Source organism: Trichosurus vulpecula, chromosome 8 (assembly GCF_011100635.1).
Source record: "Trichosurus vulpecula isolate mTriVul1 chromosome 8, mTriVul1.pri, whole genome shotgun sequence".
NCBI classification, from domain to species: Eukaryota; Metazoa; Chordata; class Mammalia; order Diprotodontia; family Phalangeridae; genus Trichosurus; species Trichosurus vulpecula.
In genome coordinates, this window is record NC_050580.1 from 193,774,128 (window position 1) to 193,794,595 (window position 20,468).

Below are 20,468 nucleotides of genomic sequence, written 5' to 3' on the forward strand. Positions count from 1 at the left end.
GGTTTGGTCCTGGGAGGATGGTGATGTCAACAACAGAAATAGAGAAAGTGGGGAATGGCACAAGTTTCTGGGAAGAAAATGATGAGTTCAATTTTGGATGTGTTGAATATAAAGAGGCATCAATTTAGAGAGGCAAATGGAAAAGGAGGATTGGAGATCTTTAAAGAGTTTGGAAGGTAGAGGTCTAAATTTGAGAATCATCTGCATAGAGGTGATAATGGGAATGGACTGAATTACTAAGAGAGGGCGTCGAGTGAGAAGCACAGAGGGTCAGGGCCAAGCATAGAACCTTGCAAAGATAGCCATGCTTAAGATGCTTGAGAAGGAGAAAAAAGTGAAGAAGCTATCAGAGAAAAGAAAAGAATGTGAGAATGTTCAGTGTTATAGGAGCTAAGGGTGTGAACAGTATTAAGAAGGGGATGGTCAGTATTGTCTGGCACTTTAGAGAGGTCAAGGAGTAATGAGAACTGAAAGATGGATTCTGGATTTGGCTGTCAGGAGGTCATTAGCTGCTTTGAAGAAAGCAGTTTTTGGTGGGGACAGATTGCAAGGGGTTGTAGAGTTAAAATGTATGGGGAAGTGGAAGCAGATTACTTTTTTTAGAAGGTTATAGAATTGAATGGATTCTTTCATAAATGCCACTTTTATTGTGTTGCTGTTCAAAATTTTTCATGGGTCCTCACTTCCTACTATATGAAATCTAAACCCCTCATCCTGGTTTCCCAGGCTATCCATAGCCTGGTATCATCCTTTCTATGTGGTGTTATTTCACACTACTCTCTAACTTTTGCCCTCCTAGTTAGACCAATCTACTACTAGCCTATAGATACACAACCTCCATTACCATCTTTGTACCTTCACTCATTTTGTTGTTCTTATTTAAAATGCCCCCTCACTTTTTCCCTTTCCATGTCAAACCCATCTTTCAAATCTGTTTGTTTTATAGCTGCCTTGAAGCCTGTTATTCCAGACTTCATTGATTTCTCCTTCTTCTGAACTTGCCCAACTCTTACAGCTTGTACTTTACATTTAAACATTTAATGCAAGACACCTAATATACTGCCTGAGTTTTTTGTCACTTTGTTGTTAATTTTGTTTCCAACTAAATTGTTTGCTCCTTGAAGGTAGGGAACTTGTCTTCTGTTTTTCCTTTACTTCCCACAACACTTAGTATAGTGCCAAGTAAATAGATATTTAACTTAATGTACACATGGTTTTGACATATTTGAAGGATGATTTCTACAGAACTAAGTTGCATGCACTCTTGCAAGGAGATATTATTTAGCATACTAGTAACCTTTAAGAAAAGCTCTATTTTCCCATGCTTTAACCTGAGGCAAAAATACGATAAGTATAAATATAACCAATAATTTCTAGTTTTTACCCCATGATATTCTGCTGAACTAAAATTATACTTTGAAACATGAGAGGCTCATCATGTGTAAAATGCCCTGTTGACACTGCAAACAGTCATGCCTTAAGTCCTCCATTGGACAGACCAACTAGAACCTGCTAAGAGTTTAGATGACAACCTTTTTTGTCTTTTCTGCCCTCTAGTTCCTAAGTAATTTGGTTCTCAGCTAAATTATAATTCTAACACCTTGTAGACTTACAGCCTTTGGTAAGTTTAAATATTCTAATGAAAAAGCTAAGTGACCGAAGATCACAAAAAAGTCAGTTTTGTAAATTGAGTGAAGCATCTTTTTTTCTATGCCTAAATGCCAATAAATATTTTTTCCTTCATATTAGGAAAGAAATTACAATATTTATTTGAATCACACTGCCATACTGAAAGCAATACTCTTGCACTGTGGGATTCCAGAAGATAAGCTCAATCAAGTTTATATAGTTCTGTACGAGGCCGTGGTAAGTGAACAGTGACTTTACATATAAGTACTTCTTGTCAATGTTCATGAGGAAAAATAATGGATGACTATCTTTTTATTGCTACAGATTTAAAACTATTACATCTAATTCTAATATTCAAAATGATAAGGAAAATCCTCCACCTAGGTTATCCCAAAACACAAATAATTAGTAGAATCTATGGGTTATATAACAGTCCATAGGCTATGTAGGTATTTCCAAATCTAAGGCTCAACATAGGTTGTTACAGTAGCAGAGAAAATACTATAGTCACTGTACTATTCTCACCTAGAATGTTATCACATTAGTAGGTGAAACTGTTCTACAAATTGTTTTGAGTAGTTCATAAACATCCTGTTGGCTCAAGGAATTAATGTGGTCAATTGAACATTTAGAATAAAAACATGAAATTGGTTATTTGAAGTTTCTTTGCAATGTGGAAATAGCTCATAAATGCTTCATATTAAATCAGGACAAATATGTGACTTGGAATTGAACCTCTCACACAGAGCCTGTTCATAGGTCATGTTTACTGAACACCTATCTCCCTGTGGCTCTCAGATAGCATTGAGCATATTTTAGCGGAAGGGAATAGGAAAACTGGGTGGTTAGGTAACAAGATATAGAAAAAAAGTTATTAGTTTGAAAATGGGTGTGTGTGTGTGCGTGAAGGAATCTTTAAATTTAAAAGACTGGAATAATGTTATTTAAATATCAACAGACAACTTCACCATCTTGTTTCTGCAGGCAAAGAACCTATAAATGGTTTGATTTCTTGTTAATAAATAGAGGGAGAGGTGGGGAAAAGAAAGAAAATGTTACAAGATATTTCTATTTTTCTCTCTCTTCTATCAATGATAATAAAAGTCATTTTTGGATTTATGACACCTGCTTTGACTTAACTATCTGACTTTTTGTTGGGCTTGTTTCCTGCTAGACTTTTTGAAATTAATTATGTCAACTTAGAAAGCCTTTACTGTGATTTCAGCTACCCTAAGTTAACCTCCTTTGATCTTGAGAAGTACAAGAGCCCTGAAAACAGTCTGTGCACTGACCTAGGTCCTCACTTCCCCACAAAGGGGCTGCTGCACAGGCATGAGGGCAATGTGAACTCCATGGATCACAAGAAAGAGGCAAAGGTGACTTCAGTGACTTGTCAGTAGTGACAGCCAGCTGCAGCTTAAGATGAGTGTGCCAAATTGAATGATCTGGTGTAACTAACACCGACTAAGGGGCCAGATGTTGAGCTTCGGTCCTTTCCTCCCATTTCTAATATCTCATCCATTGCCCATACTGCCATGCTGTTCCTGGCTTCATCCTCCTGGACAAGTCACCTAATTTGTCTGAAGCTTAGTTTCTTCATTCTTAAAATGAGGACGATAATATGCATGTAACTACGCTACAAAGCTGTAGAGGATCAAAAGAGATCATTATATAAAGCACTTTATAAATGACAGCAATTGTAATTATTGTATAATTGTAGTGGTGAGTACATCATTCAGCACCTCTTAGTGCTTCATTTTTATTACAAGTGAAACTGGCCAGTTGAGCATCATAGCTCTTTCTCTCTTCTGTCTCTGTCCCTCTCTGTCTCTGTCTCTCTCTCTGTCTGTCTGTCTCTCTCTCCCCCACTCTCCCTCCCTCCCTTCCTTACTTTCCCTCCCCTCTGTCCACATAGGTATCATACCCTTATCTGAGGGTGCTCTGCCCAAAGAAATGTAAATTTTGATTGCTGAAACCTCACTAAATATCTTGGGGTTTGTGGGCTAGATATTTTTCTTAAGGACCATACCTTAAACCCAAATCACTCTGGCTCTCATTGATTGGCCAACAATAGGTCCCAGGCCTTTGGGCCCTGATTGACTCAGAGTGAATGTAAGTAGCAGTTGTTTCTGTTTTGGCCAGAAACCCTGATAGTCTTCCCCTCCCAGATTTATTTTTTTACTATGGGAAAAGAGACCATTTTTTGTCTCATTTCTTACCTAGCCTTGATCACTGAATGGATATTGCCTCAAACTGAGACCCAAGCAACACTTTAGCTTAAAAAGGCCAAGGTCTCCCAATGCATCCAGGGCCATCTCCAATCATCCTGATCTATATCTTGCCACTGGACCCAGATGGTTCTGGAGGAGAAAGTGAGGCTGGTTACTTTGCATAGCCCTCCCTCATTTAAGTCCAATTCACTTACATGTCATAGTATCACCTCCCTGATGTCATGGTCCTCTAAGAGAATGAAGGACAAACAACAATATTACAAATGAAATTAATCTTCATTCAAGAAATTACATGCTTCTTTTGCAGTGTGTCTACCCTTTTTTGGAGACCTTAATCTATAATCAAGTTTGAACAGCCATTTTTTAACAAGCACATCGATCTGTTTTCAGTTGCCTACATCAGGGTTTTCATATTTTACAATAACTTTAGTGAACATTTGTATGTAAAATCATACTTGGATTAATATTTTAAGCATGGAATAAGCTCCCTCCTTTCAGGACTGGGAACAATTTTGCTGCCAAAAAAAAAATAAAGATTAACCTGGAAATTGTCACTGAGAGTCAGCTACAAGGAAACTGAAATTTGTTCATCTTAATGTTGTTTTCTTTTGCATAGACTGAAAAACTGACTAGGAGAGAAGTAGAAGCTAAATTTTGCAATCTTTCTTTGTCTTCTAACAGTGTAAGTACCTTCTAACAGTGTATAGCACATTATTATAGCTTACTCTATAATCTATCCTGCCATAAAATGTCACCATATTCTTTTCCTAGCAAGGTAAGAGCACTTTATACTACCTTTCAAACACAGTTTTTTTCCCATGAGTGTTAACGGGTACCATGGCAACTCACTGTTTTAAGGGAGGGGGTGGAACTAACACCGTGATCTCAAAGAATGTCTCTCCATGGTTCTTTTTAAAGTACTGTAATCACCGTGTTCTTTCCTGGTCACTAGTCACTTTCTTTTACAGCCCCTTTTTGTTAGACAATGCTTTGGTACAGCCCCCCTGGCTGTGCCAAGATAGAGGACTAGTCATAGTCTCCTGAAATAAAATATATGGTACTATAATAGTGGGCAGAACTAAGAAAATTCACTTGGAGCTTTCTAAGTTCTTTTCAACTCCTTTTCAGAATTGGAAGAGAGATCTTGCTTTTCTGGCACATTGTTTGTTCCCAATCTTAATTTTGAGCTATCTTGGAGATTAGGGAATAATTCTTGGGCTAGAACAGGGCTTTGTCTCTGTCTCAGCACTTCAACAAAGTGAACTGTGACATAATGTTGCACCCTTTATAGTTCAATGCAGACAAAGCAAGGAGTCCGGACATGATTCTAACTTGAGAGAAATAAGGACTCTCTGAGCCTCAGCACCCTCCCAACTGAGAGTTGGATGATTGTGGTGAGCATCAAAAGTCCAGGCGCAGGATGCTTCAAAACCCTATTGGATACAACCCAGGACAAAGATTCAATATAAATATCATCACATTCAGCTTCTCAGCTTCTATTGACATTCAGTTAAGCCTTTTGGTTAATCTCCCCAAAAGTTTTTGGGGGTACATATAGCACTGCATTCTGTAGCTTCCATATTCCATATATTTCATAAAACAAAATTTTAAAAGAGTTTCTCTAAGTGCACAAATTAGACCTGAGAAGAAATTCTCCCGGATAGTTGCAAAAACAAACTCAATCATTTGTCTGGCAATAGAAGTTCAGCATAAAAGCTATTCCAGTTTTGGAAGTGATGTTCCCATTGTATGGTATATATACATTCATCTCTGTCCATTCACAAATAGTAGAAAGCTGTTCAAATGCAAGGTTAAAATGTGGAGTCATTAGAGCTGGATGGGAACTTAGAGACTGGCTCCTCCAACCCTTCATTTTACAAAGGAAGAAATTGAAACCATTTGGTAAAGGTCACACAGCTAAACAGTTTTAGAAACAGGGTTTCTGAATCCCAGACCAACTTTGGGTTTAAGATGGTGAATGGAGTCTTAGGCGGGGCGAGGTTATGTGTTAAATTGAGAAATATGTTTAAGTCAATAAAAGATTTTTGTTAATAATTTTGTTTTTAACACAAGTACCTGAACAAATGTTGGAACTGGATTTGGACTTTTAATAACCTTTTCTCTATGCATTAAGAATGTTTAATACTATTGTTTTTAAAAGCTTTAAAGCAGGCTTTATTCTACACTGTAGCAAGTGTCATTTTCCAGTTTGAATATGAACCCGTTTCTGTATAAAAATGTCAAAATGATTACACAGATTGTGCAGAATATTGAGCTAAACCAATTGTAATTCCAATTTCTTATCATGTGATACTATGGCCAGTTATTCAGATAAGAAGAAAGCAGTAATCTTTACATGAAAGTGAAGTATTTCATACTGTCTTTTTTGTTTTGTCAGTCCCTTCTTACCCATTTCCTCATCCACTGGCCTAAAGCCAGTTTTGGGTCTTATAGTCCGAAAGTGAAGTTTGAAGAAGAGAATGGGGGGAAGATGGGAAAAGGGGTAGGAAAGGGGTAGGACAAAACATAGTTTCATTATGGAAGTGCTAATCCTCCTTAGTCTAAATTGACAATATAGACCAGATGGGGAAGGCACCTGTGTTTCAATCCTCTCTGTAGCGCTTTGTAACTCTCAGTAAAGGAGCATCCTGAATAGATACTATGTGTAAGACTATGTCTGTGACTTTTCACAAAATTTCTTCCCACCTAAGGTGTAAAAATAGAGCCTAAATGTCTCATTGTTCACACAAGATTCTATGCTTAATGGCTCTTCCAGTACTGTTGATTGAAAGCTCAATCGAAGCCATTTACTTTTCAGCTGTTTCGACTCTACAAATTTATTGAGCAGAAGGGAGATTTACAAGATCTAACTACAACAATAAATTCAATTATAAAACAAAAAACAGGTGTTGCCCAGCTGGTGAAACATGGCATGAAAGATCTGGAGGAGGTTGTTGGACTTCTGAAGAAGCTTGGCATAAAGGTTTGCAAACTGTTTGACCCTTCTGATTTGTATTAGTAATAATGGCCCCAAGACAGTAGCTTTATTTGATTTACTTCTGGCAAGTCATTGTTTTCCCTAGAATTCTTCTAACCTAGTTTTTTGTTTTCTGTTGCACAGTAGTACCTTTGGTTTAAAATAAGATTTTATGTGAGGAGGGGCATTATAGACGAAGCACTGGAAAAATAAAAATTCAAAATCTAGGTTCAAATTATTTCTCAGACACTTAGTAGCCAGGCCACCCTGGGCAAGCCTCTCAGTTTCTCTCAACTTCTGTTGCCTCATCTGTAAAATGAAGAGAAGAGCTGAAGCAACTGCCTCATAGGGTTGTTGTGAGACTCAAATAGGATGATGTGTATAAAAGTGCTTTGCAAACTTTAAAGCATCATATCAACATTAGTTGTTAATTCAAATAGTGTACAAGACCAGTCAGGGGACTTCTGGATTGTTTTGACTTAGTATTATGGTGATCTAGCATAGTAGGGTCAAACAGGCATGATAGCAAAACTTGCTGCCTGTTGTAGGTACATACATTGAGCATCGCGTTCTACATTTTTAGGCTCTCTACCTGACACATTTGTGATTTTTGGCTTTGTAGGTCTCAGTCAATTTGGGCCTCGTTTATAAAGTACAGCAACACAATGGGGTAATCTTCCAATTTGTTGCATTCATCAAACGAAGGCAAAAAATTGTGCCTGAAATCCTTGCAGCTGGTGGCAGATATGACCATTTGGTAAGTAGTCACCCTTTAAACATTACTTTTTCTTGGACTTCTGATGTCCTGTTTGTGTGTGGTATCTTACAAGGGGTAGACATTCGGTTCAGTATCTGTTGAATAGTTGGTTGCATCTCATCAACAGGACTGTGCTGTTGTTTTCTTAGATCCCCCAATTTAGAGGCCCTCAAGCCCTGGGACCAGTTCCTTCTGCTATCGGAGTCAGCATAGCTATAGATAAAATATCTGCAGCTGTCACCAACATGGAAGAACCAGTAAGTTTGGGCTCTTGCCTTTACCTTCCTAAAGGATTTGCTTCATTTCAAAAAGCAGTGTTTTTCTGTTTTGCAGTAATTCATAAGGAACTATAGATAAAGCAACAGTAGCCTGAAAATTTAGGATCTGACTCACGATAGCTATTAACGTCCTCATAGCATGGCCTCTTCTAACTCACTAACACTGGTGCACAAATGCAAATGTGAGCTACAAAGCTTTAAATTGTCCTTTTGCTTTGAAACACAAGAAAAAAGGTAGGTTCCCAAAAGGAAGGAACATCCTTTTGATGTTAAGAGTGTCATTTAGTTTCCAACCAACCCCAGCAGACTAAAATTTGAGTATGTCATTTTGAAATAAAGAATTCTGCAAATCTTCTTGCGTTTGTAGTCCCAAATGTGGAACACTAGTTAAGGAATTAGTATTCAAATCAATGTGACCTCCTCCCCTACAGCTTAGCTCCCATATGCACAACCTAAGATCCTGATTCCTCAAAGCATAAAACGTCTCTGTTTCTGATCTAGGTTACAATAAGCTCTTGTGACTTACTAGTTGTAAGTGTTGGTCAGATGTCCATGTCAAGGGCCATCAATATCATCCAGAAACTCTGGACAGCAGGAATTGCAGCAGAAATCATGTATGACTGGTCCCAGGTAAGGTGGAAAAGACATTTCATATTGAAGGTTCAGAAAAATAATTTATTAATGACAAATTTTATCGTTCCCTTATAAAACTGCCAGATGATATTTCTTTCTAGTTATATCTATTTCCTAAAAACTCTTGTCATTAGAGAGCTTGAGGCTTTTGACCTTGGGTTTCTCATTTCATACAGATATTGACAACTCTATTCTACTTTTACCCTCTAAAAGGGAGACCTTCAAATAATTAACTGGCCCTCTTCAGTACTATTTGCAGATTGCTCAAGTGTCTGCTAATCCCAGTTTATTTTTATTTTTATGGATACCTTTTGTTTTTACATCATATTCATTTCTGAATATTCTTCCTCCCACTTCTCTACTCAGCATGCCTTCCCTTATAACGAAGATTTTAAAAGAAAAAAGTTAAGCAATACCAGTCATTACATCAACTGTAATAGCATATGCCACATTTAATACTCCTATCCCCCAGTCTCTGCAATGAGAAGAGAGAGGTACACTTTCTAATTTGTCTCCAGGGGCTACACTGTCATAATTTGTGGTTGTTCAGTTGTGTCCAACTGTTTGTGAGCCCATTTGGGGTTTTCTTGGCAAGGATATGAATCATTTGCCATTCCTTCTCCAGCTCATTTTACAGATGAGAAAAGTGAGGTAAACAGGGTTAAGTGACTTCCCCAGGATCACACAACTAGTGAGTTTCTGAGGCCAGATTTGAATTCAGGAAGATGAGTCTGCACTCTATCCACTGCGCCAACCTAGTTGTCCCTGTCATAATTACAGAGCACTTATTGTTCTTTACATTTGCATTGTTGTAGTTACTGTGTATATTGTTTTTCTGGTTCTTGTCTCTTTGGTAAAGCTTACGGGGCACTAATATGCTGCATTCATGTACCACTATCAGCCAAGGGTGTCTCCAATTTGTTTCCAGTTCTTTGCTACAACAAAAAGTGCTATGGATATTTTTGGCATATAGGCATAGACCTTTCTCTCTTTGATCTCTTTAAGGTCCGTGACTAATAGTGTATCCCTGGGTTTAGGCTACGGAAAATTTTAAATACACTTCCAAATTACTATTCAGAATAATAGGACCTATTCACAGTTTCATTGTCATTGTATTGGCGTTTTCCTACAACTACTCCCATTCCATCTTCTCATTTTGCCAATTTGCTAAGGGTAAAGTAAGAGTTCAGAATTGTTTTGATTTGCACTTCTTTTATTATTAGTGATTTGAAGCAGTCTTTCATATAATTGTTAATAGTTTGAAGTTCTTTAAGTAATATTCATGTTCTTTGACCATTTATCTATTGAGGAATAGTTTTTGGTGTTACATATTTGTGTTCTCTCTATATATTAAATATCAAGCCCTTGTCAAAGATATTTGATGCAGTGGTTTGATTTTTTTTCCCAATCAAGTTGTTTATGCTTTTCAATTTCATGTAATTGAAATATTATAGTTTTTTAAAATGATTTCTTCTATTTTTGTTTGCTTGAAAATTCTCTCAAAAGCCATAATTGTGAGTGATAACTCCACCAATTTTCCTCCATTTTTTTAGCTGTATCCTTTTTTATTTAACTTGAATATCCATTTGGAATGTATTGTGGTATGTGGTTTAAGGTGCTAGTTTAAATCTGTGGGGGACGGGGCACAAAATGTTTTCCAGCTTTCTCATCAATTCTTCTTTAGCTTTTGTTGCTGTTTCTATTTTTATATGTCACCTCTCGTTTGCCTTTATTTTTCTCATGTTTTTTCACTTGATATAGAAAAAATGTAATTTTGGTAACTTCTATTAGAGTTGGCAGGTTTTGGAAACTCACCATGAATTCTAGTGACAGTTCCTGTTTCCACCCATTCAAAACATCAGTAAAAATAAAGACTACTCAGTGTCTAAAAGCAAAGGATGCCCTTAGACCCAGCAATACTACTACTAGGTATATATTCTCAAGAGGTTAAAGAGAGAGGGAAAGTACCCTTATGTACAAAAATATTTATAGCTGCACCTTTTATTGTAGGAAAGAATTGGAAACAATGTGGTTGCCCATCAATTGGAGAATTAGTCCACAAATTATGCTATGTGAATATAATAGAATGAAAAGGATGGATTCAGAGAAACTGTAGAAACTGATGCAGAGTGAAGCTGGAGAACTGTTTTTATAAAATGACTAGAGTAATGTAAAGGAAATTAACTTTCAAGTTCTTAAGAACTGACCAGTGTAGCAACCGGTCTTGACTTCAGAAGACTGATATTGAAACATTCTTCCTACCGCTTAGCTGAAAGGTGGACCACCACAGGTACAGAGTGAGGCATAGACTTTCAGAAATGACCCATGTGTGAATCTATCTTGCCTGACTATACTTATTTGTTACAAAACAGGGCTTTTATTTTGGGAAGAGGAGAGTTGAAGGAAAGTGAAGCTCAGTGATAGTAATGCAAAAGGAAAAAAGTGTCAGTGAAACATTTTAAATATAAGGGGAAAGCAGAAGTTCAAAAGGGACCCCAGACAAGTAGGGCAGTGTTAGTGCTACTGTGTTAAATTTAATATAACTTTTTAAAACAAGCTATTAGTAATAGAGATTTACAATTTTTTTAATTTTTAAGAAAGCAAAAGAGTTGTCCTCCTGACCAATGATCCTCTCATTGGTGAATGTTTTACACTCTGAGGAGCAACAAGTTTAGTAATTCATTTCAGAATAAAAGCAAGTAACATGTCCAATGTTTCCTGCTTAATCGATCAAAGACTTGAGGTATGTGTTTTATACTGCCTTTTACTATTTATTGTTTCAGTCTCAAGAGGAATTGCAGGAGTATTGCAGACATCATGAAATCACTTACGTGGCTCTTGTTTCTGACAAGGAGGGAAACCATGTAAAGGTAAAGATTCTAGGGAATTATGTGGAGTTGTGATCAGATTTCTTAACCTATGCATGACTGTGAGACACTTTCTGGCAGGACAGGCACTTTGCTTGATAGAGTTTGGAATCCACTATACTCTACCTGTCACTTTGAAATAGTGTACTTGCCAGAGGAAATACCTCAAAAAAAATTGATCTAGATCCGAATCCTTTTAGATACTTTTACCTGTGATATCACTTTTTTTGTCATTCCTTTTATCTTTTCATTCTTTTCCAAGGAAAGATCTAGTAAGTTCTACTGACCTGGTTGGCTATGCCAACATTTTTGGATTATTTGACATTTTTGGAAATCTATTGTATTTCATGGCTATTGCTTTATTTCTGACTATTTTTAAAAGACTAAAAAATAAGCATGAATTCAGCATCTACTTGGAATAGTTAGCATTTGTAATCTGATACAACAGAACTGTGGAATATAATATACAACATAGATTTTGATCAATTAACAACCATTTATTAAGTGCCTGCGATATGCCAGGCACTCTGCTAGGCTATGGGATATAAAGACAAAAATGAAACAGTCCTTGCCCTCAAGGAGCTTAAATTCTATCAGGGAGACACATATATAAATAAGTATATACAAGACAAATCAGGGGGAGGGCAGAAGGAATTTGCAGCTGGGAGGGATCAGGAAAAGCTTTATGTATAAAATGGGGCTTGAGCAATGTTTTGTAGGAAATAAGGGATCCTAAGAGGCAGAGGTAAGGAGGAAGGACAGTCCAGACAAGGGAACTAACCAGTGCAAAGGCTAACACACCTTACTTCCCCTGCTTTCTCTAGTCTGACTGAGTCTTCTGGAGGCACAGACAAGCTTTTAAAGCAAATTCAGAAATTATAATATGGATAATTTCCTATATCCCAGAAACTTAAAACTAGAGTGTATACACGTTACAGATGCCTAAGAATTACAGTGTAGCTACATCTACATATCATACAGACTTAATGTTTGGTATGGAAAGGATGAAATCATCTGATTCACCCTCATCTCTAACATCACACCTAAATCATTTGTTATACTATGGTGGAACAATATCATCTTTGTATTTGTTTATCATTCTTGATCTTGTCTACTTCTTTAATATAAAAGGTTCATTTTGAATCAAAAAGCTGATGATTCCTCTCATTACTCATCACCCAAACATAACAATAATCATGCTATTCTCTCATCATAGTTATTATTGAAAATGTTAAGTAATACAGGGCCAAGTACTGATTCTTGCAGAATACTGTTTGAGTTTCTTCAGAGTGACATAACTGCTTAGTGTGGAAAATGAATGGAAGGGAAAGAAAAGCAAAGCATTTATTAAGCACCTATACACACTAGGTACTGTGCTAAGTGCTTTATAAATATCCCCAGCTGTTTTGTTCCTTAACCTTATTGGGACACAGAGTGAAGGACATCATTTTATATTGTCTGTAAGACAAAACCATTCTAGTGTTGGCCGTTACTTAGTGTTTCTACAACTCATATTGATTGTACTTTTTGGCTTCAGAAATCTGCAACTTATCTACTTGTGTTCCATTTCTTCTTATAAGGTCAAATCCTTTGAGAAGGAAAGGCAGACAGAGAAACGAGTACTAGAATCTGACCTTGTGGATCACATGGCACAGAAACTGAGGACCAAAGTCTGTGATGAAAAAAATATCAGGTAATCTAATAGAAGCTAGTAAATGCAAATGCTTCCATAAGTGTAACACCCAGATTGGTTTTTAAATTAGGCCACTCTGAGCCTTCTTTCAGAGTGATGCTCAATCAAAATAGATTTTGATGGATGTATTCTGTTCCTTTTGGAAAGTTCTGGAAGTAATTTGATGAGACAATTTATAATATTTTGGGACATGCCTTCCTCTTGATCTTTAGTCACATACATTAGCTCCCCAATATCTATTTTGTCATTCTTAAGGTATCTGTAAGACCAGGGGTCTGCCTGTCAATATTTTTCTGCAATCTGATCTGTTTGTAAACTCTCGTATTAAATTATTTAAATCTAATGGGAAAACCTCTAAAATTATTTTAATATGCATGGGATTTTTAATTTCAATCCCATTCTGCCCATTTCTACCATAGTAGTTTCTCCCATTTATCCTTTCCTTTTTTTTAAATCTGGTTCTTCCTCAAAGAAATAGTTTCTATCTTGCATTCAGCACTGAATTTTTGCAGTGACAGTGTAATGTTACTGAAGTCACTTGGTAACAGACAACTAAAAGCCAAGGGACTAGGAATAAATAAGAAATAGTCAACTACTTAAAAGAAGTTGGCAAGAGACTATTAAAACGTGATGCCAGGTGATATTTAGTTGTGGCGGAGGATTTTAAATCTTTAATGTAAATTGCTTGCTTTATTAATCAATAAAATATGAATACTTCCCTTTATTCCTAAGATATAAGGCTATTGAATATTTCAGAGGCTTTAAACTTAATTCATTTGCTTTTTTGAAAGAACATCCATTCACACCTTTGAGAAAACTGACTTTATTTACCAAACTGTTCTCCTATAGGCATCCTCCAAGATATGAGATGGGGTATGCTGTTACTAGTATTTCCTAGTATTGTGAAGGAAGCAGAAAGAATTTCTATTAGAGTTAATTGAAATTAGCATCTTATGCCAAGCCAGGATTTTAAAATCCAGCTGAACAAATTGGAGTATTTTCTCTTTAAGTTCACTTGAAATGACATGCTATGTCCTTTTTTCACTTACTCTTGACTAAAAATTGATGCGAGTTTATACGTTAATGGTAAAGGGAAAAGCATTTCTGTAGTGGGAAAAGTGACTGTTACTTCCATTGATGTCGAATGCTTTTGCCTTCTTGGCTACTTTTCTAACTGTTGTTGTTGTTTGCTTGTTTTTAGAGAAGCTTCCGATAATCTTGCAGGGCAAAATCTGAAGGGGTCATTTTCTAATGCTTCAGGTATTACTACTAATTACAGACTGAACAAAGTAGTTGTGGTGTCTGACTTGGTAGATACTGTGTTTGCTTTGCAATGCTTATACTATGATTTTGGCTAACTCCTAATAATACCCTCCCCCACCCCCCAAAAAATTAAAGCAGTTTTAACTTCTCCAAAAGATTGTTCTGTAAAGTGGAGTTTACTTGATTAGTTTTACTGTCCTTTGAAACCTCTGGCCTAGAAAGAGTATCCTTTAGTATACAGACTATTAGACTAGATGTCATATACCTGGGTGCTAACCCTAACTGTTCTAACAACTTATGTAGTTTAGGCAGAGTTTAAGCTCTCTGCGCCTCAGTTTGACCCACAGAACACTTATAGACAATTCTATTCTAAATCCTCCCCACCTCACAAATGAATAACAATTAAATCTATAATTTAATATGTAAATAGTTTTCTGTAAAATCAAAAGAGAATATTTGAGTTAAATACCATCAATTTTCCCCATTTAGGTCAAAGAGAAGCTATTTGGGTTTCTAAGCTTCTATAGAACTACATACAAGTTAGGTCAAATTTTGTCAGCATTGACTCTGTACCAGCATCAGTGAAATCTGACAGGTTATTAGGTTTTAGAAGATTTCACTTCGATATTGTCTTTAAGTTTGTAACTATAAACAAATATAGTCTTTGGTCAGTTTTCTATTTATTTGTATTTCACCTTCTTGTGCACTTAGTGGAGACGAATAAAGCTACTTTGAAATTCTCTTTTAGGTTTATTTGAAATACACGGAGCAACAGTTGTTCCTAATGTGAGTGTTATAGCCCCAGAGAAGCTATCAGCCAGCACCAGGCGGCGGTATGAAACTCAGGTATGCACTGACGCTTTTTTAGCTTTCCAGTCTTTTATCTTTGGGAGAATGTAAATAATGAGAGGAAATAAATGTGGAAACTCTGCTAAAAGCATAACACCTTTTCTTCCTACCTCCAAAGCTTAGGATGCTTCTGAAACTCAGCAAGTTAAGAAAAACTTACCTGTATAACCATAACTAAATCACTTATCCTCTCTGTTCTTCAGCATCCTCATCTGTAAACAGGGATAATAATATTTTCAATGCTTACCAGACAGGGTTGTGATAAGGAAAGAGCTTTGTGAATATTTAAATCACTATGTTAGTGACCTGTCTACTAGTAAGTTAAACAGGCAAAGGCAACAATTCCTTATGCATTTTTGGCTCCTATTTAAAGAATCTAAACACAAATGTTCTAACCTTGCTCAGTGAAAAGGGATGGGCCTTGGAAGATCTGAATAGGTGAAGAGAGTGTTTCAGATCAAAGGCATATGCAAGAAGCAGGAATGAGCATGGACATTAGCTTAACTGGGGACAGAAAGGCATAGTGGAATTAAATGTGAACAACAGTTCAGATTTATATAGCACTTAGAAGGTCTACAAAATTCTTCCCTCACAACAACCCTGTGAAGTAGGTGTCCATTTTACAGATGAGGAAACCAAAGTTCTACTGATTTCTCATAACTGTTGAGTTTAGAGCTGGAATTTGAATCCAGCCCTCTCCTGACTCCCAAGTGCAATGATTTTTCCAGTTATATTCTGCCTCCTGTATGAATTGACAGAGTTCACGTATGGCAGTACGTCTGTAAGCATTTCTGTTTGCTTAGATCATTGAGTACTAACTAGTTTATCAAGTGTTCTCTGCCACATCCATCTGTAATACTCCCTTGCTGACTGCTGTTGCTTTCTTCCTTTTATTACAATTAGTTTAGTACTAAAATCATTTAGAGCACTATTCTACTGGAACCCAGTATTCATGTTCTATGTCTTCAGTTAACCACTGACATGGGTGTCATGAGCTGCCATCACCATTGAGCCTGGTTGGATTTAAGAACTAAGTAGCAAGAAGAGAAGGTTGCTAAACAGGTGACCAAGGGACCTTGTGACCCTGATCTCAATTCCAAGACAGAGGGGAGCAGTAGGAATTGTAGTTGCAAGAGAGTGGGGGACCTGGTCACAGGGCTAGAAGGGTGCTAGCACAGGTGGCTATAGGGGAACAAGATCCCTTCCTGTGTAAAGACCAGAATACAGATGAGGAGAGTAGTGACCACACCTCTCCTTAGATCATGCCACCTTGCAAACACCAAAAAAATCTACAGAGCACAGAGCTAGCTCTGAAGTAACAAGAAAGGCCTGAAGCCTTTAAGTGCCCCCGCCACTCTAGGAGGATAGCCCAACTTTAACATAAAATTAAAAGTCAAAAAATAGGCTGGAAAAATGAGCAAACAACAAAAATGAACCTAACTGCAACAAGTTACAACGGTGACAGAGAAACTGAGGACACAAACCCAAAAGATGACAACCATGTCAAAGCAGCTAAATGCAAAGCCTCAAAGAAAAATATGAATTGGTTACAGGCCCAAAAAGAATTCCTGGAAGGGCTCAAAAAGGAATTTAAAAATCAAATAAGAGAGGTATGGGAAAAATTAGGAAAAGAAATGAGAGTAATGCAAGAAAATTATGGAAAGAGACTCAATAGCTTGGTAAAATAGGCACAGAAAAATGTTGAAGAAAATAACACTTTAAGAAACAAAATTGGCCAGTTGGAAAAAGGTACAAAAGCTCACTAAAGAAAATAATTCCTTAAAAATTAGAATTGGGAAAGTGTAAGCTAATGACTCCATGGAGACATTAAGAAACAATAAAACAAAATCAAAAGAATTAAAAAATAGAAGAAAATGTGAAATACTTCATTGGAAAAGCAACTGACCTGGAAAATAGTTCAAGGAGAGATAATTTAAGAATTATTTTACTACCTGAAAGCTGTGATCACAAAAAGAGGCTAGATATTGTATTTCTTTTTTTTTAATAGAGTATTTTATTTTTCCCAATTATATGTAAAGACAATCTCTAACATTCGTTTTTCTTTTTAATTTTGAGTTCCTAGGTATAGGTATAGACCAACATCTCACACCAAGATAAGGTCAAAATGGGCACATGATTTACACATAAAGGGTGATACCATAAGCAAATTAAGAGAGCAAGGAATAGTTTATCTCTCAGATTTATGGATAAGGGAAGAATTTAGGACCAAAGAAGATATAGAGAGAATTACAAAATATAAAATAATTTTGATTGTATAAAACCAATGCAACCAAAATTATAAGAAAAACAGAAAACTGGGCGGGGGGGGGAATTTTGCCATTAAGTATCTCTGATAAAGCCCTTATTTCTCAAATATATAGAGAACTGAGTCAAATTTATAAAAATACAAGTCATTCCCCAGTTGATAAATGGTCAAAGGACGTGAACAGACAGTTTTCAGACAAAGAAATCAAAGCTATAATCATATGAATAAATGCTCTAAATTACTATTCATCAGAGAAATGCAAATTAAAACAACTGGGGTACGACTTCACACCTATCAGAGTGGCTAATATGACAAAAAGGGAAAATGTCAGATGTCAGAAAACTGAAACACTAATGCCTTGTTAGTTGAGTTGTGAACTGATCCAACCATTCTGAAAAGCAATTTGGAACTGTGCCCAAAGGGCTATAAAACTGTGCATACCTTGATACAACAATACCACTCTGAGGTCTATATCCCAAAGACATCCAAAAAAGGGGAAAAGGACCTACTTGTACAAAACTATTTATAGCAGCTCTTTCTGTGGTGGATAAGAATTGGAAATCAAAGGGATCTGCATCAATTGGGGACTGGCTAAACAAGCTGTGGTATATGATTGTAATGGAGTATTATCGTGCTATAATGACAAGCAGGATGATTTCAGAAAAACCTGGAAAGACTTTACATGAACTGATAAAGTGAGCAGAACCAGGAGAATGTTGTATATAGTAGCAGCAATACTGTTCAATGAAGAATTATGAACGACTTGGCTGTTCTCAGCATTACAATGTTCCGAGACAGTCCCAAAGGACTAATGATGAAGCATACTATCCACCTCCCAAGAAAGAAGTGATATTGATTGAATGCAGACTAAAGCATGCTACTTTTCACTTTCTTTCATTTTTTTTCTTTTATTCAAGTCATCTTGTACTAAATGACTAATATGGAAATATTTTACATAATTTCATATGTATAACCTATATCTGATTGCTTACTCTCTCAGAGGAGAGAGGGAGGGATAGAATTTGGAACTCAAAACTTTAAATAAAAATGTTAAAAAATTTTTGAGTTCCAAATTTGCTCCCTCCCTTCCTCACCTCCTCCCCTCATGACAGTAAGCAATTTGATAGACTATATATGTGCGTACTAGTCATGTTGTAAAAAAAGAAACAGAGCAAAACTGTTTGGGGAGGGGGACAAGAAAAAAAATAAAGTGCAAAATAGTATACTTTGATACACATTCAGATTCCATCAATTCTTTTTCTGGATATGGATAGCATTTTTCATCATGAGTCCTCTGAAAATGTCTTAGATCATTGTATTGCTAAGAACAGCTAAATCATTCACAGTTGATCATCATATGGTATTGCTGCCACTGTGTACAATGTTCTCCTGACTTCACTTTGCATCTGGTCACTAGACATCATATTTCAAGAAATTATTAAGAAAAACTGCCCTGATATCTTAGAACCAGAAGGTAAAATAGAAATTGAAAGAATTTGCAAGTTAACCTCCTGAAAGAGATCCCAAAATGAAAACTCCCAAAATATTACTGCCAAAATCCAGAGCTCCCAGGTCAAAGAGAAGATACTCCAAGTAGCCAGAAAGAAACAATTCAAATATTGTGAAGCCATAAGCAGGATCACACAAGATTTAGCAGCCTCCACATTAAAGGATCAGTTTGAAATATGATATTCTGGAAGGCAAAGGAGCCAGGATTACAACCAGAAATAACCTATTCAGCAAAACTGAGTATAATTCTTCAGGGGAAAAAATGGATATTAATAAAATAGAAGACTTTCAAGCATTCCTGATGAAAAGACCAGAGCTGGGTGGAAGAGCAAATCATAGAAACAATAAGTAATTTCATTAAAGAGAATGAAAACAGACAGACATACCAAAATTTATGGGATGCAGCCAAAACAGTACTTAGGAGAAAATTTGTATCTCTAAATGCTTACATCAATAAAATTGGGAAAGAGCATACAACTAAAATAAAACTAGAAAAAGAACTGATTAAAAATCCCCAATTAAACACCAAATTGGAAATCCTGAAACCAAGAGATTAATAAATCAGTTGAAAGAAAACCATTGAATTAATAAATAAAACTAAGAGCTAGTTTTAAGGAAAAAACCAGTAAAACAAATCATTGATTAGTTTAATTAAAAAAACCAAATTACCAGTATCAAAATATAAAGAGTGAATTCACCTCTAATGAAGATGGAATTAAAGCAATTATTAGGAGCCATTTTGCCAAATTACGTGCCCAACTGTGAATGCTTTAGCTATTCTTAGCAATACAATGATACAAAACAATTCCAAAGGACTTATGGTGAGAAATGCTAGCCCCCTCCAGAGAAAGAACTGATGGAGTCTGAATACAGATTGAAGCACTATTCTGGATTTTTTGGTCTGCATTTTCTTTTGTAACATGGGTAATGACTACACAGGTATAATCTATATCAAATTACTTGCCTTCTCAGGGAGGGAGGAACAGAGGGAGAGAACTAAAATTTTTTAAAAACTTAAAAATTTTTTTGTTTACATGTACTTGAGAAAAAATAAAAATTAAAATGTCAAAAAAAGTTCATAGACCCCAGATTAAGAACCCCTACCATGTTTGGTTTGCAGAGAAACAGGAGGATGTCTTGCTTCCACAGGTTCTGAATTCAGTAATCTCTTCTTGTAGGTGCAAACAAGACTCCAAACTGCCCTTGCCAACCTTCACCATAAGAGCAGTGAAATTGAAATTTTAGCTGTAAGTCTTTTCCTTTGATATTTTTGTAAGAGCAAAATTCTCAGAGCTTAGTTTTTAGCTCAATATAAACATTTTGTATTCTTACGTGATTTTCACTGAGGTCAGCCTTATGCAAAATTAGAGCATGAGACCACACAGAAAATGTGAAGGCTTGGGAGGGGCGGGGATATAAAAAAGAAAAAGGTTTTTTCCTTTCCTTCCCCCCTCCCCTAACCCGAAAATGGAAAAAATTATAACATCCTCAGAAAATCTCCATTTTGTTTCTGAAA

The 20,468-nt window shown here is 36.3% G+C and overlaps 1 protein-coding gene across 2 annotated transcripts in view; it reads left to right on the plus strand.

Moving 5' to 3' along the window:
• Nucleotides 1-20,199, plus strand: part of EIF2AK4 (eukaryotic translation initiation factor 2 alpha kinase 4) — a gene marked incomplete at its 3' end in the record, with an annotated part of 99,644 nt that extends 79,445 nt beyond the window's left edge. For both annotated transcript variants that reach the window (XM_036735291.1, XM_036735292.1), the window contains 11 exon segments: nucleotides 1,750-1,866; nucleotides 4,477-4,542; nucleotides 6,679-6,843; nucleotides 7,460-7,594; nucleotides 7,744-7,851; nucleotides 8,374-8,502; nucleotides 11,289-11,375; nucleotides 12,953-13,065; nucleotides 14,267-14,325; nucleotides 15,077-15,174; nucleotides 20,131-20,199. In XM_036735291.1, coding sequence (XP_036591186.1) covers nucleotides 1,750-1,866; nucleotides 4,477-4,542; nucleotides 6,679-6,843; nucleotides 7,460-7,594; nucleotides 7,744-7,851; nucleotides 8,374-8,502; nucleotides 11,289-11,375; nucleotides 12,953-13,065; nucleotides 14,267-14,325; nucleotides 15,077-15,174; nucleotides 20,131-20,199 — 1,146 coding nt within the window.
• Nucleotides 20,200-20,468: the final 269 nt, after the last annotated feature.